We start from the raw sequence: 22,236 nt of genomic DNA on the forward strand, positions 1-22,236 counted from the left end.
GATTTTGTCATCTAACATTCAAGACAAAAACTAACTATTTAGAAGCATAAATGCTTGATTATGATTGCCATATCATGCTTTCCGAACCTAGGTTTAAAGGTATTGATCTTTATTTATATATAAAAAGGCTTGAATTTTTTAATAACTGCTATTTATTTTTGCTTCTAGACAACAAGCAAACGAAAAATAGTTCGACCATTTCACCGCTACGCGGCGCTAGCGTTCGCGTGTCCATTAACGGGCGCTTTCGACTGTATGTCATTTAAATTTAATTTCCCGTATTGTTTCAAGAGGCTAATATCAAATTTGAATTGAGAAGGACTAACCTATTAACGGCTTAAGTAAAAGAAATACTATAAATTTTCATATTTCAATGTTTATTAGGATTACATTTATTATACAGATTTATTTATGTAAGGGTAATCGAAACATAATGAGTGACAATCCTAATGATTACAATGCGAATGATGACGAGGAAGAGGAGCAGGATGAGAAAGTACAAAGTGAAATTAAATTTGATGTTGTCGATAAGCATTTAGGCACAGATCTGTTTGATGATCCTAATTCTATCGATAAACTTTCTGATTATGACGATTACGAGTACGTACGAGAACGCGAAGAGGATTGGGAAATGGAAGGAGAAACATGTTAGTCTTTAATTAAGCTTCATTAATTATCTCGAAGGCGCATCTTCCTGTGGTCTTGTTTATTATCATTTTTACAAATTAACGACAGATTTTTATATTTTTACATTTCTCGTCTCTTTACTTTCTTATCTCTTTGTTAGTTTTTCGATTTACCCTCCGAAACTTGTTTTATCGTGCCATGTTACGAATGGTACTCCCCTTTACAGCTATTTTAAGAGAAACGATAGATTGGGAAAAGGAGGCAAAGAAAACGGTGAAACTTGATATAGAGTCGAAAGAAAGACGGAAAACCATCTACGAGCTCGATTCACACATGTCGTTCGGTCCGTCCGTCGATGACATCATGCGACTTAGCACGACGGATATCGAAACTGAACCTCAGAAACGAATTCAGTACTCGATTTCAATGGTAATTCGTCGAAATCAATCTTCGAATGTTCGAGTAGAGCACTTCTTTTTCTTTTCCTTCTCGTTTAGGGAGTGCCAGGTATAGCTAGAATAAACCTGACACCTCTGACGCAAAAGGTCGTCGGCTGCGTCATAGGTGAGAACGTCAGCACCGAATACCCTTGGGTGTACGTGAGGAAGGAGATCATCGAGGACAATATCGACCTCCACGAGGAGAGTAGCGACTTTTTGCCTGTAAAAGACGAGATACGCGAGTTCCCAGACGCGAGGATACTAATTGGCTACGTTCCATCGCTAACTCAAGAAGCTCAGTTCTACATTTGCTTGACCAAGGAGGGCCAGGACGCCGTCGTGGAACACATTCAAAAACAGAGAGAGGAACACGAGAATCGCGTCAGAACCGCTGTATACAAACCACTGGGGGTGTGGGAGGAACTGGGAAGCAGCGTGGAGATCGAAGCGAACATCGTCAGGAATACAAGACCACTTTTGGAGATTGAGGTCATTAAAAGTAGCTTATCAACAACTAAACAAAATTTAAGACGATGCTGCTTCTCACTAAACTAGAAAAATTAATTCTGGAAGTTAAATGCCAAAGAAAATGAATTTGAATTAAATACTTCAACTTCGACAAAGTTACAAAAATAAATACTGTGAAGACTGGATAGATGCAAGAAAAACAGGACTCAAACATTGCTTTGTACTTAAGTTTCCATAGAAACGTAGTAAAGGACAGAGAGTGGAAGAGAGAGAGAGGTCCGAGGAAAAAAGCAGTCGGCCGAAACGTATCGGTGAGATAATAGTACCATAGTCTTACCGATATCTCGGTTAGGATCATACACGGTCTGTCCAAAAAGAAACCGAACTTCCGCTCTAAAATTTTGTCTAATCGTGCCATCTAGTTACAGATAATAAATAGGTTGAACGTTAGGGGACAGTCATCTTGCATTTATCCAGGTAGAAATTTTCAAACATATTAGTCTGGCAGTCAACGTATTAGCGTTATAATGATTCCCCAGAAATTCAAAAAGATGTCAATTCGATCTTCCTCCTGCTTTGTTACTGGCAGCTCGTGTCCACCGCGGATGTACTTAACGCGTCATTAGATCTGGAGGACAGGAAGGCCGACGATCAGCTGGATGGATACATCGAGCTCCTCCCCTATCGCCAAGTATTCGAAAACGTGTCTCGAAAACTTCTGTACAACGCAACGCAGGTGACGCCTACGATGCGAGATACCAAGGCTCAAACTGCGCTTTCGATGCCTACGAACTCGTGGAACCAATACGGATACGAGTATACGTCTCCTGATATTTCCACCTTCAGCGAGGAACAACGCGAGTCGTTCAAGAGTTTCCTTCGTCGTTTTACCGATGAAGTGTGCGACGAGGTTCGTTCACTGCCTTATTTCATATAGTATTTTTATATTATCACACCGAAACTATTTATTTGTAACTATTTCTACCGTCTTAAAGATACTTTTTTCAACTAAATGTAAAAATATTTCACGTGGGAACAAATTAAGTAATGCATGAAACAATTGTATATAATTCATGTATCGCGTATGAGAATAGTATACGCAAGTTTGAACCAATCGTGGTAGGTTCAGCGTTAATTATATCTTTATGAAAGTATTGCCAGAAAATTGGCGATGTTTTCCCCGTGAAAATGAGCCCAAACACAACCTCATTCGGAGCACTTTAATTACGAGTCATCGAATCATTTACGAAAATCATCTAGCTAATTATTTAGCTATCTGAATAAAAATATCACGATTATAGGCGTGTGGGTACTCATTTTCATCGGGAAGACCTCGCTAATTCATTCATAGAATCCTCCTACGTTTCCATTTGAATGTGCAAGTGTAAAATAAATAAATAATAAAAATATACAGATACTGATAAACGCCACTTGGGACATATATACAAACGATTACTGGAACTTGGTCCGCGACGTGAGGGACACGCAATGGACCGTACCAGCAGCCTACAAGGAACACTTGAGCTTCCACGACGGCGTACACGTCTCTGAGAGGGTCATCAACGATCTCCGTTGGCATCCGTTGTGGACTGGGATCTTCTTCGCAGCTTACACGCGGTACTCCAAGTGCCATCGTCTTCTGGGCCCCAAACCACAGGACGAAGTTAGTTCTTTCAAATGCTTAACATTTGCTGGACAGTTTTCTAAAATTTAGCGACGTTAAAAAGTTAAATACTACGCCAAACGTTGAATTACACAGGGTGTCCCACAAATGTTGGAGGTCCTTGAAAGGGTTGATTCAGGAGGTGATTTGAAACAATTTTTTCCTTAGCGAAAATGTTGTCCGAGGCTTCGTTAAGGAGATATTAACAGAACAACCCCGACCAATTAGAGCGTTGGAGCGCTGACAGTGGCGTAGACTACTCGCGCTCTGATTGGTCGGGGTTGTTCTGTTAATATCTCCTCAACGAAGCCTCGGACAACATTTTCGCTAAGGAAAAAGTTGTTTCAAATCGCCCCCCGAATCAACTTTTTCAAGCACCTCCAAAATTTTCGGGACACCTTATATAGTCTTCGATAATCTCGACGGAAATTTTTTTAGGAATTTTCACGAGTTTTAGTTAAACGAAAATTTCAATCTACGTTCTTCCAATGCAGGTAATGAAAGCGTACGAAGACAATTGCGTTGTCGTATGGTCGTTCACGGACAGTTTATCGCCGAAACTGATCCTCGACTGCCCAAGGGAGGTCATGACGGTGGACGTGAATCCGATCGACCCAACTCTGATCATTGGCGGCTGCTCGAACGGCCAAGTACCGAATCTATAACCCGAACATCGCCGTCGGTATCCTCGCTAACGATCGTCGAAATCGCAGGTCGTGCTTTGGCATATCCCTGGGAAGATCGAGCAAATAGAAGCCGTGGTCGTGAGCACTCCAGCCCAAGTAAAGTACAGGCTCATCATACGGAATTTGAGCAGATGGCTGCGAGAAGTGTACGGAACGTCCACGATCAGTCCCACTGCGATGTCCTCGCTGAAGGACAGCCAGAAAGCAACGATAACCAACATATCCTGGATCTCCGCGTACGACAAGGTCGACGAGAATGGTAGGATAACGTCATTGCCAGAAGACACGAGCGTCGACGACTTGACGCTACAATTTGTCACCTCGAGCGAGGATGGGACGATCGCGTTCTGGGACTTGAAGTTAGTGGAGTCCTTCTCGATACTTCCATCGAATACTTCTATCCAGTTCGTTTCTAATTAGACGTTGTTCGCGATAAGACAGAAGAAGTTCGAGCAGGAAAGTCGTCTGATCGCGAAGAAGAAGATGACGACCGGAAGACCCGAGATGCTGAAGCCCGTTTCACCGTTCAAACACCTCGATCGAATTCTCAGGCCGCATTACGTCCTGGTAATCCAACACCCAGACGTGAGTCGAAGACACGTGATCACTACTCTCAGTATCTACGTGCCGAGGTTCGAAAAGAAACGCGTCGACGTTGCTCCGCCCTCGAAAGACATCACTATTAGACGTGTCTTTGAAAATATCGTCAAGAAACCTGAATTTGCGACGAAGGCAAGGATACTCGTTGGGACGGTTGAAGGTACACCATCCGGTTGGATTTTATCGTTTCAACTGCAGTAAAGACTGGATAAGTGCAGGAAAATCGGCACCCAAACATTGCAGTTATCCAATCGAGGTTTCTATTCTGTGTTTGCATTTGGCTCGGGTAGAGCGTGGAACGTAGAAAAGGACAGAGAGTGAAAGAGAAAGAGAGGTCCGAGGAAAAAAAACAGTCGGCCGAAACGTATCGGTGAGACAATAGTACTGTAGGCTCACCGATATCTCGGTTAGGATTATATTGCACTGATGGACATAATTCACGTTGGACGTAGCAAAGGGCAGAGAGTAAAAGAAAGAGAGGTCCGAGGAAAAAAAGCAGTCGGCCGAAACGTATCGGTGAGACAATAGTACCATAGTCTCACCGCTGTGAACCCTTGAAATTATATTAACTCTAACAATTTTTAATGCGAAATTTTAAATTGAAAAAAAGAATGCCATGTGGGCTAAACCGAATGGTTCAAGTAGTTTGATTAAACGAACTGGCAACTGGCGCAACTCGACGGAATGTTTGAACGCACAGGTGACTTTGGATGCGTGACGTGGGAAGGATTCGAGTTCACCACCGACATGGCTATCAACAGCGAGACGTGCAGCTGGTCCTGGTACAACAAAGTTCACGATGGGCCCATAACTCACGCGATTAGGTGCAAGAGTAACAAGAACATCGTCGCCACGGTGGGTGGGAAGGTATTTTGCGTTTGGAGGAACGATTTCGATACACCACTGATATCGAAGAAGTCGAACGTTGGGTACGAATTTATTTATTCAATGCAAGCCTAGTATGTGATAATTGTTCCATACCTATTAGTATAACAATGTTGTAACTAGGCTGCGGATTTTATGCATTCATGACGTACAATAATTTATAGAACATACATAAAATATACGTAATGTATATCGAATGTGTTCTATAATTATTATAATAATATTGTTATTTCATTTTGCATAAGTGTACATATCTTTTGGTTTTTGGCCCAATTACTATCTCCAGCGAGCAAATGTTTAATACGCACAGGTACACAGCGTTTTCTTGGGGCAGCTTCCGTTCCACGATCGTGATTCTGTCGCGAATGGATGGAAGCGTCGAAATCTGGGACTTCATGATCAAAAGCGAGGAGCCCTGTATCGTTCAGAGTTTGTCTGGACGATTAATCACGGGAGTCTACACCCACGAGTTGTACTTGGACCCTCAGTGCGTTGGAATCTGCGATTTCAATGGCACCTTCCGAGTATTTCTGGCTCCGGTAATTTTCCTCGCGCACGACAAGACCAACGAGCAGTGGATGAACAACTACATCGAACGACAATACCAAAGAGTAAACTTCATTCGCGTGAGACAATACCAAATAGCGAACATATTCGAAAGACGAAGCTCCTTTTAGATGAGGTACAAGGAACCTTCGTTTCAGATAAAGATATGCAAAAGCTGGCAGAACGCGTGGACAAAGGCGCACAGCGACAGCATCAAACAGAAACAAATGCTGGCGCAGCACATCGCAGAGATGAAGCAACTAGAAGAAGAGAAAGCCAGAACTAGGATAGCAGTGACGGAAACAGCCGAGACGGAAGCTAAGCAAAAGCCTCCAGTACTTGTCTTTTCGTGAATTTGTTGCAACTGTGTACATTAACCCTTTCGACCCTAATGGGACATACAGGGTGTCCCAAAAATGTTAGAGGTCCTTGAAAGGGTTGATTCAGGAAGTGATTTGAAACAATTTTTTCCTTAGCGAAAATGTAGTCCGAGGCTTCGTTACGGAGATATCGACAGAGAACCCCGACCAATCAGAGCGCGAGTGCGCCAATGGAGCGACCACAGTGGCGTAGGCTACGCTCTAGTCGGCCGCGCTCTGATTGGTCGGGGTTTTCCGTTAAAAATTTATTATGCAGGTGAAATGATAGCGAGAATAAATCTGGACAGGTTTCTAGAATTTAGCGACGTTAAAAAGTTAAATACTACACCAAACGTTGAATTACACGGGGTGTCCCAAAAATGATGGAGGTCCTTGAAAGGGTTGATTCAGGAGGTGATTTGAAACAATTTTTTCCTTAGCGAAAATGTTGTCCGAGGCTTCGTTGAGGAGATATTAACAGAACAACCCCGACCAATTAGAGCGTTGGAGCGCCGACAGTGGCGTAGACTACTCGCGCTCTGATTGGTCGAGGTTGTTCTGTTAATATCTCCTCAACGAAGCCTCGGACAACATTTTCGCTAAGGAAAAAGTTGTTTCAAATCACCTCCCGGATCAACCCTTTCAAGGACCTCTAACATTTTCCAGACTCCCTCGTATAGTTTTCAATAATCTCGACGGAAAATTTTCTAGGAATTTTCACGAGTTTTCGAACGGCAGCAAACGCAAATTTAAATCTACGTTTGCACCAATTTTTATGAAGTTTCAGCTTCGACTGCCTTTCATTTCTCTCACAGTACATTCCACCAAATGATTTCTTACATCTCTTGGAATTTCCAGCAAAAATCGCGCCGCAGTCAAAGGGTTAATTTCTGAATGAAAAAGGAACAGAATCCAAATGGAAAACAAACGGGTCGAAAGGGTTAAGTGACGATGTTTGAAGCCACGGATATATTCGATAGATTCTAATACGTCGCACACGTCTAATGCTGCACGCAGAAACCATGGGAGATCATCGAAGCGGCGCGCGAAAGATGGAAGGAAATGGAACTGAAGCGCATGCAGCAAGTGATCCTGGAGAAAAAAGGGCTGCGAAAGGACGAACTCGAAAGGCAGCGCGAGCCCATATTGAGAATGCGACATGAGGCGAGGAGGAAGAAGAACAGGCTACAGGAGACGTTGGACATGCAGGAAGAAATTTTCGAACACTCCGTGAACCTGTTCTTCCCTAAACGCGAACCGGAAGGCAAACGGGTCTCGCTGACTTCTGCCATGGAACTTCACGCCAAGCAAACGAAAAAGGATCGTTTGGCGGACACCATATTGCAACAGGAAGTTCTACAAGTGAGCAAACAAGTAAAATAAAGAGTCAAACAGGAACACGAAAAGTAGAGCGCGGGATCGGTCGCGTAGGTAAAGCGATCGACTGTGGATCCGAGGATCGTGGGTTCTTCGAATCTCCGTGCCCTTGTTTTTCGTTTAGATTCCTAGAATACAATTTTCTCGAAAGGAATTTTAAGTTCTAATTTGTATCACTCAAAAGGGTGTGGATATCATCGACCCGGACGAAGAAATCGTTCAAAAATTTATGGAGACGGAAGCAGAAGCGTTGGCTTACTTGCAACAAAATCCATTCGTGCACACGTTCAATTGGCGAAAGGTACTGGACGAAGGGAAAGCGAGGCGGTATTCGATGGATTACAAGTTACACAGAGTTCCGAAATTGAGAAGAAAATCGATTAATTCTACGTAAAAAAAAAACTACAATCTTTTAATAAAAAACAACCATTGTTATTCATATAAATGATGACGACACGCTTCAATTAAGCCAAATTAATTTAATTACGTAAACTACGTTGTATAATAGCAAAGAACGAAAAATAGGCGTGTGAAACCATCGATGTGTGCAATCATAATTGTGCAATATCAGAGGATTACTGATCGAATGCGGCTTTTCCTTATTGCATCACTAACGCGATATCTTCAGGTTGAAGATCATTGATGAAGAAATTGCTAATACTGTCAAGAAAAGTACAGATTATTATTAATTACGTGCAGAAGTGAATCTATTGGGCTGTCTGGAAAGTCCATGGCGATTTTTAGTAAGCGGTACAGGTCTGAATATATCGGAATGGCTGAAAACAAATAAAATGTGTACATTCCTCAACAGGTGGAAAGGTTGTGGAACAAAATGGTACATATATAATTCAATAAATATACATCGAAATTCAAATATGCCTTTGAATTTTTCTTAAATATCGGCATGAACTTTCCGGACACCCCAATATTATTTTACGAAAATTAATCTGGACTAATGAGCCTAGCCTCGACGAAACTCGAGAACAATTCGAGAACCACTCAGCCTGCACTATATTAACCCTTTGCACTCGAGAGGTGACTCTCAGTCACCATTACGTTTCACGCAGCAAATCTACAATACCTAATCTACGATACCTTTCTTTAGGTTTAATTTCTTTAGGTTTAATTTCTTTCGAGCTCGAATTCTCAGATTCTTATTCTCAGATCTAGATAGCTTAGAATTCATGGCAATAGAACGCTAAGAAACATCTCTCGAGTTGCTGGCAGATACCAGAAAAAAGGACCTCGAGTGCAAAGGTTTAATTGTCCAAATGAGCTTGAATACAAATTACTATTTTTTATGCGACTAAATTGGTACAGTTCCATGTCAGGTGCGCGACAACGTCCTTCCAGCCTCCTGAAGGCCACCAGTTACAGTCTGCATACTATTTTTTTTTTTATGCGATCACCTGACAAGAGATATCAAGGTGATCCTGTTAGCGATCGGCCAACCTGTTCGAGAGGACTCGTAGATTTTCTAAGTGAAATCGCGGTTCAAGTTCAAGATTTACTAGTTCATTAATCCATCAGTTCGAGTCTTTTATTTATAGAGCTCAAAGGCAGCAATGATACTCGCTTTATTCGCGACGTAGTTGTTCGTAACCACTTTACAGAAATGGCGAGTAGAGATACACGCACTTCGCATACATAGATAGAACGGGCTCGTATAAGCGGAACATTGGCCAGCACGTAGCCAGTCGGTCAGTAGTCGTGATATCGTTGATACCTGTATTTCTATGGTAAGTTCCTTTCACTTTCTACGTAGTTCAATCAAGGTTGAAGTTCTCCGTCTATGGAGAGACATCTGCGTCCTATACTCGTAATTATTTTTAAAACGCAAAATAACGAATACCTTATTTATCCGTTTCTAAAGAATTTATTCGTAAGCTTTTTAATCCCAGTGCCATTGCTAACGAATAAATTGTTGACTTCTATTGTTTATTCTTTATAGTTGGATACAGTAGCTTGACTCAATTACTTAGTTTGATTTAATTACTTAATTAAGATCGACGTAAGCATAACGAAGAGTAACTGATATAATCGCACTTGTATACTTTTATTCGAGTACGTTTTTTAACGTAACACTGTTAGGTGATTGATTTTATTATTCTTACCTGTTACAGCATCCATGATGAATCGATTTACGATACTGATCCTGAGCGTTGCGAGCATCGGTGTCGCGCAGGTGAGCATAAATATTAAAGTCGAAAAACGTTTGCTTCGTTTCAATTCGATTGGAAAATAGTTAATGCGTATAAGGAATGTTTTTGGAAAAAGTGATTGCAAAAGCGAAAACAAATTCTTCGGTGATAAATGTAGAACCGCTATTCGACTTTGAACTATTTTAAAACCGTTTCGAAGATGGTTCGGATTCCATATTAACGCCATTGTTTAAAAGGAACTTGTTATAAATGATGAGACGATAAATATTGATTTAATTTATTTAATAATCGTTAATAAGATTTAATAAATATGACTGTTACAAACGTATCAATGGTTCGATTAATACAATTGTTTAACGCAATCTGTTAACAAAAGTGTACCGCAGATGCGGATCCACGTATGCTATGCGGAATTGTCCAACTAATGCCTCATCAAGCGAACGGTCCAAACGTAACTGGACAACTCACCATCGTTCAAGATAACTACAACAGTCCCGTAAGAATCACTGGCAGAATACAAGGTCTTCCTGAAGGATTACATGGTTTCCACGTTCACGAAAAAGGAGATTTGAGAGATGGTTGTACATCGGCCGGCCCACATTTCAATCCCGAAAAAGTAAGCTATCAAATTTATCGGGAAATGTTACCTTATAAATAATATAATAAATACCCGCGTTCAAGTGACAATTTTTACCTTGGAAAGGAAAAGCAATCCTCGCTGATCACTAGACTACGAATCTTTAGGCAACATAAATCCTTAGCAAACGTATCAATGAAAACTGGATCTAGTAATAAACTTACTTTACTCTGCAAACGTAATATAAACTTTACATTCGGTACTTCTTTACATTGTTGCATACTGTATGCACCTTGTAGTTTCTTGCACATTCAAATTTCTTATAAATGCATAAAGTCCGCAGTCTGCCGATTACATTATACTATACGATAAATGTAATTTATTTATTAACCCAAATTTTAGTATAAATTTAAATTTCCATGGTCTTGGTTCGAATAATCTCCAATAATTCACCGGCAATAAATACAAAACGCAATTCATCGAAATCGATAGAAATTGTTCTTTATTAGGACATTGTAAAAGCATAGCCTCTTTATGTTTGCATTCAGGTTGCTCACGGTGCGCCTGACAGTCCACTTAGACACGTTGGTGACCTAGGCAATATCCGAGCAGGCAGTGATGGAATTGTGGATGTGGATATCACCGATCATAAGATTGCTTTGTTTGGAATGAACAATATTTTAGGACGCGCTATCGTTGTCCATTCCGATGAAGACGATTTGGGGAAAGGTCAAAGTCCACTCTCCCGGACCACTGGAAACGCGGGTTCTCGTTTGGCATGCGGCGTTGTTGGCGTCCTTTCGGCATAAACGTTTACACGGTGCATCGTACTCGTACATCTGTATATTTTTATTAAATCTTTGCAGATAAAATTGGTATTTGTAGAACGCTCTCGTGTTACTTCCTTCAACGTCACCAGGCCTAGATGATCTCCCTTTAGACGATCCTCTGATAAAAAACTGAACTACAAAGCATTATGCAGACACGAGAAGAGAAAAATTGCAGATGGATTTTCTCGATGCAACCTTAAAAAAGATTTAATTTCCCAAAATCAAGTTCTATCGCGCTCATCCGGGTTGCTCCTGTTTCATACAAGAATCGAATGAATATTGCAAATGACCAGTGTTACTGGAAGAAAATTGCATCTGTGTCAAATCCTGTTCGGACTGCAGGCAAGGTTCGAATTCCATTTGCTGAATATGTTCCATCTCTGCTTGGTGAACTATCTTTGATATTTCTGACTTTACTTTCACTTGAAGCATGGGTGAAAATCCTCTGACTGTTTCTGCGACTGCTTCGAAGTACTTCATCAAAGCATCGCAAGATAGAGCTTGTCTGTTTGAAAAATTGTGCATGTATGTCGCAGCGTTAGCTGTCTCTGATTTCCTGAATGTATACCTTGAATTCTGGATCGGTGAATGAGAAGCAGAAGCATGATTTAATGATAACGGTGGTGACGCAGCAGTATCTAATGGCAAAGGTGACGAAGAAGTATTTTCTGGATCTATATCCTGTGTAATTTCTTCAGGAAGCGGTGAACTAGTCCTACGATGCATTCCCAGATTCCTGTTGCGAATAAACTGATTTGTTTTCGTCAGGCCAAGAAACGGATTCAGGAATTCCATCTCTGCTTCGTATTTCCATGGTTTAGACGTGAAATTACCATGCGCAAGTTTCAATCTTCTGGTCTTTCGAGACTTCATGTAGAGATCCCTCAGATAACCCCACCTTGCTTTACATCTTTTACCTGAAAGCAATAATTTCGTTGTGATTGTTCACGTAAATACTGAAAATATTTTACCAAAAACTTTTTAAAGTAGTAAAATATATAACGTAAAATATATAAAATATATAACTTTTAATCAATCGGTTTTATGTTAAAATGGATTAGGATTGATAATTCATACACGAAATTGATTAAACGTAATACATTTTATGTACGTGATCTGATGGGGCCCATAGTTCACTAACGACGCCACTGTTTTAAGACCATAGTTATTTATCCGAAATTTATTTACTATCGAAACTATTTAATCGGTTGAGTGATTTACTCTGATTTACACTGAACTCGTTTATTTACCTGCTACTCCCATTTTCGCTCCAATTTTCTCCCATATATTATCTCGCATTAGTAGATTGTAGTAATCGGTGGCATTATTATCATAAAGCGCATCTTGCTCCTTCACATTTAAAATTAGTTCCTTGTCGTCCATCGCTTCCAGCTGCTACATGTAACACAGCTACTCTTTTGTAAAATAAATTTATGAACAAAACTATAAATCACGATACGAACGATTATAAAACGTAACACTCGAGATAAAAAACCGAATGTTCGGTCTGTGCTGCACTCGAACTGAATCCTCGATTCGGTTCGGTTAGTTATACACTAGTAACCTAAACTATTTTTAGATTCTCTCGTTTCGTCTCGTCTCGTTTCGGTTCGGAAGCGTTCGTCTCGGTTCGGAAGTGTTCGACTCACTCTAACACGTAACTTCGATTACCGAGAGAAAGTTCTTTCTTTGCAGACGAAGATTTTGTATGCATTCTAAATTGTGTTCGAATTTTCACTATAATTCGCGTTGTAATTAATCACGCTTATCCATTTCACAATTATTTCTTTTTAAATATAATAATTCGAATTTATAATATTATGCTACAAAGTTCCTGCGCGTGACAATACTTGTTAGGAAACAAATCTGTAAATGGAATTTAGATACAATCTTCAAGAACTTCAAACTGAATTTGAATTCGCGCGCCAATTCCCATAAAGTGACGGCCAGCGCTACAATTATTAAAACCGTAATTCATTTCAAACGAAGGCTCATGAACATTTTTCACATTTCCTTTCTTTTTTTATATAATACTTTTTCATTTAACTCATTTGTTTTTGGTAGACAATGAATGTGAACATGTTCATTTGTAACACTTGTTTCATCACATTTGAGAGAATACAGAAACCATTATGTTTAACGCAATGCGGCCACATATTCTGTCAGAGATGTATAGTACAAGGTAAGGACGAAAGAATTTTTAAATACATTTCGATAAACAATAATCTTTCTTAATGTAGCAGAGAAACAGTGTCCTCGATGCCACCAAATTAATATCGGTTTTATGGAATTACAAGAGTCATCGTTAACTGGAGTAGAAAATCTTTTTTCTCCTGTAGCTGAATCTCTGAGGTCATTGGCCAACACATGCGAATTTCAAACTAATCAAGAGAAAATCACTCTTCAGCGTTTTCACGATATTGTGAGTCCCTCTAATCTCTGTACATTCTCCTAGAAAATTGTCTAATCACATAATTAAATTCAAGGACAAGAAATATGAAATGTTGAAGACCTGTTGTTATAATATGAATCAAGCTATAAAAGCACTCAAAGACAAGTATATTAAACTTAAAATGGACACAGCTGAGAAACGTAAGGAACTTATGTCTATTGAAATGCATAATAGGGTGTTAAATTTTTCAAACCATGTCTCTACTCCAAACAATGTTATCAATGAAAGAAGCAGTGGAAGGTATATAAAATGCTGAATGGCATTTGCTGACAAAATTTTTTGTATTAATTCATATCTTCCTGTCTCTATAGGAATACAAAAAGCTTGTATCTCTCATCTCGTGGAACTAATACGTCACGTCAATCTTATAACATAGGAACAGGAGAAAAGAAACTAGGAGGATTCCATATAGCTAATCCACAATCGATACAATTCACCAGTCCTCGACCTATGAATACAAGATCTACTCTTCATGAATCTTCGAATGCAAGATTCAGTCTTCGTCCATCTTTAGCTAAAGGATCTAATTACACTTTTAGAACCTAAATATCATTTATAATATTTGATATTATAATTACAATAATTTATATTAAGTATTGCTAATCTAGGTACTTGGTTATTCAAATATTTGATGAATAAGTTACGGAAAATAACTATGAGATAAGTAGATTATTCCATAAGTAAAATTAAATAATATTTGAAAAAAGGGCAAAACCGGTTTCTTTAGACTTTAACAATAATAAGTTGTAAATGTCGTTAATGAGCTCTTACATCATTAATTTGTAATTCTTCTGAGTATATAAATAAAATAAAATCAATAATATAAATTCGCATTTCCATTTTTTGGCAACACTTCCATTAATTTCCCTTCATTTCTAGGGACAATTCTAGGTACAAAATCTAGTACAAAAATATACCTAAACAATCCCGTAAAAGTCGGGGCAGAATTTCGTACGTACCAAAGATTCCTCGTGCCACCTCTTCGTAGATCATGTTCTCCTAATACCAAAATGAATGTTCCATTTTGGTCTGTCGGACCGGTTGCCTGTCCGTAGGCGCAAACGTGCCACCTCTTCGGATATCATGTGCTCCTGATACCAAAATGAATGTTCCATTTTGGTATTAGGAGAACATGATATGCGAAGAGGTGGCACGTTTGCGCCTACGCGCAGGCAACCGGTCCGACATGTCTGTAAGTATAGGTTGCCTAATTCAAGGCGCTCATTTTCGGAAAGTACGGGAATTCTGGTCGCTTTTGCATTTTGGTATCAGGAGCACATGATATCCGAAGAGGTGGCACGTTTGCGCCTACGGACAGGCAACCGGTCCGACAGATCTGTCAGTACAGGTTGCCTAATTCAAGGGGCCCATTTTCGGTACATTTCGGAATTCTGGCCAATTTTGCAAAGTCAACAATGTTGCAAATCGCTCCTCTAGAAACTTCAACAATGTTGCAAACGCAACAATGTTGCAAATCGCTCCTCGCGAAACTTCAACAATGTTGCAAACGCAACAATGTTGCAAATCGCTCGTCTCCAAACTTCAACAATGTTGCAAATCGCTCCTCTCAAAATTATGATGGGAAATGTCGAATTTTTACTCCTGGTATCAGGAGAACATGATATGCGAGGAGGTGGCACGAGGAAACTTTGGTATGTATCAAATTCTGGCTGGATCTTTACTCCTGGTATCAGGAGAACATGATAGGCGAAGAGGTGACATAACTTCTAATTGGATATCGATACTTACCTCTTGTATCAGAAGAACGTGATGACGGAAGAGGTATCATAGTTTTTAATTCTGGTTCAAAACTTACCTTTTGTATCAGGAGAACGTGATGAGCGAGGAGGTATCATAGTTTTTAATTCTGGCTCGAAACTTACCTTTTGTATCAGGAGAACATGATATGTGATGGAATGTCATAATTTAATTGAATATCGATACTCACCTTTTGTATCAGGAGAACGTGATGTGCGAGGAGGTATCATAGTTTTTAATTCTGGCTCGAAATTTATCTGTTGTATCAGGAGAACATGGTATGCGAAGAGGTGGCACGAGGAATTTCTGGTACGTATTAAATAATGTGTTTGTCAGAAAATTCTCAATGATCAACGATGAGTTGTGTTCACTGTATGCACCCATTGTTTTAGAATGGTAAATACGGTTTAGTATAAATGATATCGGACTCTGTAAGGAAAATAATAATATAATATAGTAAATATATTTAATATATTACGTGTTTGTTTTTGTATTTTATATCTAGACACTGAAGAGAATGAATAACTGGAATTTTATATCTTACACTAATACAGTTTCTAAAGTGTGATTGTATGTTGGTATATAGTTACATAATGCTCTAGTGACTCTAAAGAGAAAGGAGCTGGTGACTTTCCCCTCGCACGGCAAGAATCCGTGATTATGTGAACGTGTGTGATCAACGCTTGTTTGTGCACGTTTTGAAAGCAGCCTTCTGTCATGCAATTAATTACAAACTAATGTTTCAATTGTCACTTGCGCTGACAAGTTTCCATAATAATCTCATGTGTAACATGAAGAGGAACGACATCGATTTCCGGTTGGATTTTCACATGATTCTCATGTCATTCATCGAAAGTAGAAATTGTAAAGAAAACGCAGGCTAAGAATGAATTCGTACTCCAAAGAACGGAATGGCACTTCACGATAATTATTCGTCGAATAGTTGCTGATTAAATTATGTGAATCACGTGAATGATGTAAATACTGACGACTTTAACATTCGCTTATGAAGAATTGGCGAAAATTTTGGGTTCAAGTGGAATCAAGATTTATATCTGTTGTACAGTGTTGCATAAAGATTAAATATGTTTAAACGAGGAGAAAATAACAGAGAAAATGAGGACCACGTGCCTGCCAAGCGACCAAAGTATGATTCGAAGATGGGCACTACAGTGTCTACTTCCACGAATGCTAGAGAATCGATGAATAAAAAGTTGGGGAAAACCGATGATGTGTGGGGCGATGATTTTGCAGAGGAGGATATAGAAGAGATGGATTTTATTGCTACTCAAGCATGTTTACAAGTATTGTTTGTTTTGATTGTTTAGGGAAACAATAGGTAGTTAATAGGTGACTATTTTGACTATTTATTATGCTTATATTTCTTTTTAGGAAGATATTACTTTGTCTCAACCACGTGTAGAGCAAAGGGCATTGTCTATGCAGAGATCTTATAGCGAACCATCCACCAGTAAAGGTGTTTATAATATAAAGAATTCTATTAACCAAATACCGAGACCTTCTGTATATATGTCGCAGTACAATAATCAGAGAAAGGAAGCCGATAACATAGTTGACATTAGTAATATAGTTTCTGCAGACTATAAAGATTTTGAACATAAACTAATCAATAAACAAGTGTACAATTCAACATTTAAGTTGGATGAAAATTTTGTTGTTCCAGGTAATGTTTCAGGACTCTATAAGGCAAAATTATAATTCATTTTAGTAATTTCTGTTTATTAATGCGATACATAATTACAGAGTCACAATACATGGTAGAATTGAAGAAATTGAAACATGAGAATGAAAAGCTATTAAATAATTTTATAACTAAAGAGGGAGAAGCTGTTTTCTTACGTAACCAATTACAACAAACTCAGTTGCGCGCAGAGAACGATCGATTGGAAAAGACCCGTTTTATCGAAGAGCAAGAAAATCGGCATAGAACAGAAATGAATACTATTTGTAAAGCAAAGGAGCATTTAAAAACTCAACTTGAATTACAAGTTGGTAGTTCTTGAACAAACATTGTATTTGATGTTTCTAGGTTTCGCGTAGAACTGGAAATCCTAATGTTTTCTTCTCTTCTTTTTTTGTACTATAGACGTTCGAAGTTGGAAATTTATTGGAACGCTGCAAATTGTTAGAGAGCGGAGGTATTAAATTGACAGAGCCGCATACCATAAATTTAATAAATAACGTTTCTATGAATAAAAGTAGATTCAATTCGCCGATGAAACGGTACGTTTTTGAAATAACGCTCGAGCAAAAATCACTCTAGAATTTTTAATGTATTTGCATTACTATTTGTAGGTCGTCGATTTCAAACGCAAAGCAAACAAAAGTAAAAGAAATTTGTGTTCAAGCAAACATACATAACAGAGGTAGTTACTGTCTCAAAACTTGGAATCCGTGTAAGTAAATTACAATCTAACGAAAAGAATAGATTCAAGATTGTTCTTCAATATTTGATAATGAATATAGCAAGGACACGTTCGTTGCAGATTATCCTCTTGCAAGAATTCCTAAGTTAATATACGATACACCGCAACCAGAGAAATCGGTAGTGGATATTCAAGTGATAGAAAAAACTGGACGAAGAAATTTACCCATTTTGCAAGAAGAAGATACGTTCAGAATATTCGGTAAAATTTTATATTCAGACATACTTTAGATGGACGGTAGGATTGGACTTAAAATAGCGAAGATACTTAAGCGATCGCTTTTTCAGAAAACCCGGAGTTGGTGAAACCTATAACTACTATGATAAACGACAAAAGATTAACAGTGGAATTTATTTTACCGGAAATAGCCACCCTTCAGCGAAAGACAGACTCGGAACTCGAGTCAGAAAATTCGATATCGATAATGAATAAAGTGAGTCCTTCTCCCTGTTTTTGATTGTCCATTTGATTCCTGAAGAAGCTAGATGCTGGCGAAACGTTGGTGTATCTTATCCAAATGTTTCAATTATGTCTCAGTTAGTTTCCACCGCGAGGGAGTTGATCCTGAACGTGATCATGCTTCTTCAGACGATCTTTCAAGCTATGAGAAACGACGATATCCGAGATATGAACGACATTTACTTTTCTAACTTGTATTCGAACCCTGATATTTACGGGAAGTCCGTGTGCGACGCGAACGCGTGGCACGAGTGCGAACGCGGTGTCGAGACCAGGCGAGTTTTTGGCGTGTTGTCCTACGTGAGTCTGGAATCGACGTATCTTAGCAAATACATTGCAGGGAAGACACGATTACTCACCGATAGGGACGAGTCTTACAAACATTACTCGCGCCAGATGGTTCGCTACGACATGTGGGCGGAAAAGAATCAGGGATTCGAGATGCTCAAGATGATTTTGCAGTTCGTTGTTTTAGTTGGATCCACGGTAATACTAATTTTCTAATCTTCTAATAGCGTTTAGTAGCGTTTGTGAACACCAGACTTTTATCGATTTCAGAGAAGATCCTATCAATTCAGCGGTCTCATGTGTGCAATCATGATGATTATATGCAATGTACATAAAAAGGTCGAATATTGTTCCCAGGGGTACGCAACCAATGTTTTCCCATTAAATAAATAATACTTGAGTTAAAATTTATTTCAACATGTAATTTTTTTTATTCCAGGATGGAGTACGTTTATCAAATTTTCAAGGAAATAGTGTTCTCCAGACCTCTGCCTTACGGCTACGCGATACTAAGCAATATGATGATGATCTTCACCAAATCTGCCACGTATCTGCGAAAACTTTGCGTTAATTCGCGTACGTTATTTTTGTTTATTTTTACATTGTCGCCGTTTAGTAAATGTAACGATTGTGTTTAATAGTTTCCACGAAATTGTTTATTTTTACAGAGTCGATGGCAGTGAACAATTGGAAAGGCTCTCTACATTTCACCCCAGGTATATCAATGAGTTTCCTTATAGCAAACTCTAAACTTACCTCTAATTAACAGGTCCACAGACTTCTGCATTTTATATTTCATTTTTACTCCAGACGCCTGCCCGTTGCAAATCTTCCTGGCGCAGGTGGAGAATCATCAGTTCGACATAATAGCCGCGACGGACATCACAGACGCATTGTTGCAGTTCATACAGTATATATTGCAAACGGACGTTATCCCGCTAAGGTCCGAGACCTTGGAGTCTTGCAATTGTTGCATGAAATTGCTGCGATTCACGATAAAAACGTTGTGCAAGTGCGCGGAAGCGAATCTGAGCGCTATCAAAGATTTCAAGGTGGACCATTTCCCTCTGGAGCAGAAGGACTTTTGCCACTTGAAGAGTATTTGCTCCAAACACTCTGCATCGCGCGTAACACCGAACAAGAAGTGCATAAGAAACATTTACCAGGAGCAATTCTCAGATCAGAACGCCTGGACGGCGGTGAAGAGGAGGCAGGTGAAGGTATTGAGAGAAGGAATAAAATTCTTGTCCCATATGGCGATCTGCGATCCCGACTTCGTCATCCGATTGTCGGACATCGAAGATTCGTTTCACTTGTTCATGAGGAACATAAGTGTCTTCGATGACATTGTACTTCATGAAAATGAACGTAAGTGTCTCTCTAACTCAGCGTCCTTGGAAATACTTTTTTTTTAGCGCCATGCGATCACGCTAATTTTAAAACTTCTCATTGATACGCTCGTTCTGCTTTCTTTTTACACCCGTTCCGTGATATGATTCACGTTAATTTTGTTTGGACTTATCGGACCATAGGAATTTTTATACTTCCGCTCGACTTGTCCTTTTTCGTCACTGGTTAGCTCCAGCTTAGCGTTACGAACGTTTTATGAAAAGAATTGAATAGGAAATTACGAGAGTCTTTTCCTCGATTCAAAAGACATGTTAATATTTTTTTGATTACAGAGGAAGCAATGAACCGAATAAAGCAAACGTTCATCTTAGACAAAACGTATCCTCAACGCGATGTCGAGTCCTTCGAGAGGGCCAACACGAGGAATTTGAATATGTTATCGAATTTCGAGAAGAGGACCATCGAACCTGCGTCTGCGGGATCCACGAAGAACGACAATCATAATAAGTTCTTGGTCACGATGAGATCATTGTACAGCAGCAGAATGTAAACTTTTAAACATTAAGAAATTATTCCGAAGTGAAATATACTCAATATAATACGAATAAAAAATTATAGATACATTATTGTAATTAAAATTAGTCTACCACGGAAGAGTAGATGTATCTGAATTTTGATGCCATCAACTTTTGTACATATTACCACGCAACATACTCTAAAATCGTTACCAAATATATCGTTTTATAATTCCAATAAATTATCTTCTAAGGTTTCACTGTGAATCATTCTTTCAACCCGGCGCGCCATTAAATAACTCTTTCATAGTTATATCCCCTTTTCTTATTTTAGTTTCTGTTACAACAATCGTTCTTCGCTCCTCTGTCCATTGTCTCATCATTAATTTCTGTTTCATTCCTTTTACATCCACATCATCTTGGCTCTCTATCGCGCGATGTGACTGCATACGTTGATAACATCCTTCTCTTCGCCTAGATACTTGCAATTCTATCGAGATCCCCCATCCCAAGGACTTCTGGAGTCACCAGGAAGCCCCGTTCACGGCAATCGAAGATAATCTCCAATGACTGTCCGAACAAAAGAATCCTGGCGCCTGGTGGCCGTCTATCGATGTTCCACCCCCCCTCTCTCTCTTTCTCTCGGAATTCATTTATCTCGGACGCAAAATGCAATTTGTAGGAATTCTCCTCAAGGCCTGGCAATGCTCGACGACGATAACCGCGGCAGGATGCAGATAGACGCCTATCGCGGCGCGGCGCGTCGACGGAAGTGATGTTCCCGCCTTCGGTTCGGAGCGGAACAGCCCCGAAACGCTGGGATCCTTGTTTCATTCATTGATGCTGGAACGATCACCAGCTTGTTCGACTTTTTACTCCTCGAGATTAGGTCGACGGCTCTCCGCGCAACAATTTTAATTCGTAATCGTAATCAGCGCCAGCTTTGAATAACAGTTCTCTGTTCGGCAAAGCTTACTCGGATTACAGAGGCAAACTATTCGAAGCGAACTTTAGAAATTGGGGATGACATCCGTTTTTGATTGGAAACAAGGTATTATTTTAATTAATACGTAGGACATTAAGTTTCGTAAGTTTAGAGTGTAGCATAGTTTGCCTTTGGTATATTTCGTTCGGTGCTATTGCAAGTGTATTTCGTTCCAGACTATTGCAAGTGTTCATTGGGGTCTTCGATAGTGTCGGGGCAATGCTAGTGGGATTTTAATCGGTGAAGAAGCTTCCCCGGGCACTGTTTACGAGTTATGTGCACGTAGTTTCTAATCAGGACGTGGTTAACGACTTGTTCTCAGGATGAAGAATATATCTTCGCCGGCGCTGGTTCTTCTTCTGAGCTTCCTCGTGCAGTGCGTCGTCTGCTCGAGTAAGTAACGATTCGAATTCACGCTTCGGTATTTGGAACGGAAAGAACGAATCTCAGGGAAGAGATATTTTCGTGGATATAGTTATCGAAGCGTTTTCATTTGTATTCTTCTTTTTTTTTTCAAAGTCAGATGTCCTATGGTGAGGCTGCCGAATGGGAGAGTTCGAGCGAGAGCTAGGGGAAAAATCATCAGGTTTAATTGTTACGAGGGTTTCACTCTGGTAGGGAACAGGTACTCCACTTGTATTCGAGGCGAATGGGATACACCTACCCCCGTATGCGTCAGTAAGCACAGCTTTCTAATCAGCTTTCTTATTTTCATATTATAGTCTTACAAGAGATACCAATTAAAATATTTATCCACCTTGC

General features: G+C 39.5%; 6 protein-coding genes across 11 annotated transcripts in view; 5 read left to right on the forward strand and 1 right to left on the reverse strand.

Moving 5' to 3' along the window:
• Positions 1-11,277, forward strand: part of LOC128893903 (uncharacterized) — a 380,105-nt gene extending 368,828 nt beyond the window's left edge. For 2 of the 4 annotated variants that reach the window (XM_054155257.1, XM_054155240.1), the window contains exons 2-4: positions 9,774-9,836; positions 10,190-10,429; positions 10,939-11,277. In XM_054155257.1, the coding sequence (XP_054011232.1) occupies positions 9,780-9,836; positions 10,190-10,429; positions 10,939-11,199 (558 nt within the window). In that variant the 5' untranslated portion in view covers positions 9,774-9,779 and the 3' untranslated portion in view covers positions 11,200-11,277. Of the gene's footprint in view, positions 1-9,342; positions 9,391-9,415; positions 9,471-9,773; positions 9,837-10,189; positions 10,430-10,938 lie in introns of those variants that run through there. The other 2 variants (XM_054155230.1, XM_054155249.1) reach the window with 2 other exon arrangements.
• LOC128894502 (dynein axonemal intermediate chain 3-like) lies at positions 434-8,045 on the forward strand. The gene is made up of 13 exons (XM_054156265.1): positions 434-647; positions 788-1,056; positions 1,125-1,556; positions 2,125-2,445; positions 2,950-3,198; positions 3,693-3,848; positions 3,912-4,252; positions 4,322-4,644; positions 5,185-5,413; positions 5,680-5,980; positions 6,074-6,250; positions 7,292-7,648; positions 7,836-8,045. The coding sequence occupies exons 1-13, from the start codon at positions 434-436 to the stop codon at positions 8,043-8,045; spliced, it is 3,579 nt and encodes a 1,192-aa protein (XP_054012240.1).
• Positions 11,278-11,431: 154 nt separating the features above from the next.
• LOC128893879 (uncharacterized) lies at positions 11,432-12,791 on the reverse strand. The gene is made up of 2 exons (XM_054155183.1): positions 12,471-12,791; positions 11,432-12,137 (listed from the first exon to the last, which is right to left on the reverse strand). Exons 1-2 carry the CDS (start codon positions 12,601-12,603, stop codon positions 11,458-11,460), a joined length of 813 nt encoding a protein of 270 aa, XP_054011158.1. The 5' UTR covers positions 12,604-12,791; the 3' UTR covers positions 11,432-11,457.
• On the forward strand, positions 12,629-14,480 carry LOC128893883 (uncharacterized). 2 transcript variants are annotated; one of them, XM_054155207.1, is made up of 5 exons: positions 12,629-12,764; positions 13,285-13,402; positions 13,461-13,642; positions 13,707-13,912; positions 13,984-14,480. In XM_054155207.1, exons 2-5 carry the CDS (start codon positions 13,288-13,290, stop codon positions 14,216-14,218), a joined length of 738 nt encoding a protein of 245 aa, XP_054011182.1. In that variant the 5' UTR covers positions 12,629-12,764; positions 13,285-13,287; the 3' UTR covers positions 14,219-14,480. The 2 variants fall into 2 exon arrangements, with proteins under 2 accessions (XP_054011182.1, XP_054011172.1); XM_054155197.1 differs by lacking the exon at positions 12,629-12,764 and having other exon boundaries at positions 12,985-13,402.
• A 1,618-nt stretch (positions 14,481-16,098) lies between these two features.
• On the forward strand, positions 16,099-20,747 carry LOC128893639 (uncharacterized). The gene is made up of 13 exons (XM_054154757.1): positions 16,099-16,734; positions 16,823-17,114; positions 17,195-17,439; positions 17,538-17,674; positions 17,747-17,847; positions 17,938-18,078; positions 18,165-18,310; positions 18,415-18,822; positions 18,895-18,983; positions 19,064-19,200; positions 19,293-19,340; positions 19,435-19,992; positions 20,307-20,747. Exons 1-13 carry the CDS (start codon positions 16,516-16,518, stop codon positions 20,522-20,524), a joined length of 2,739 nt encoding a protein of 912 aa, XP_054010732.1. The 5' UTR covers positions 16,099-16,515; the 3' UTR covers positions 20,525-20,747.
• A 571-nt stretch (positions 20,748-21,318) lies between these two features.
• The window catches only part of LOC128893710 (MAM and LDL-receptor class A domain-containing protein 1-like), an 8,279-nt gene continuing 7,361 nt past the window's right edge, over positions 21,319-22,236 (forward strand). Inside the window, exons 1-3 of one of the 2 annotated variants that reach the window (XM_054154900.1) lie at positions 21,319-21,540; positions 21,651-21,867; positions 21,994-22,152. In XM_054154900.1, the coding sequence (XP_054010875.1) occupies positions 21,798-21,867; positions 21,994-22,152 (229 nt within the window). In that variant the 5' untranslated portion in view covers positions 21,319-21,540; positions 21,651-21,797. The remainder of the gene's footprint in view (positions 21,541-21,650; positions 21,868-21,993; positions 22,153-22,236) is intronic. The other variant, XM_054154909.1, reaches the window with a different exon arrangement.

The sequence above is a fragment of the Hylaeus anthracinus genome, unplaced genomic scaffold (assembly GCF_026225885.1).
Source record: "Hylaeus anthracinus isolate JK02 unplaced genomic scaffold, UHH_iyHylAnth1.0_haploid 0, whole genome shotgun sequence".
NCBI classification, from domain to species: domain Eukaryota; kingdom Metazoa; phylum Arthropoda; class Insecta; order Hymenoptera; family Colletidae; genus Hylaeus; species Hylaeus anthracinus.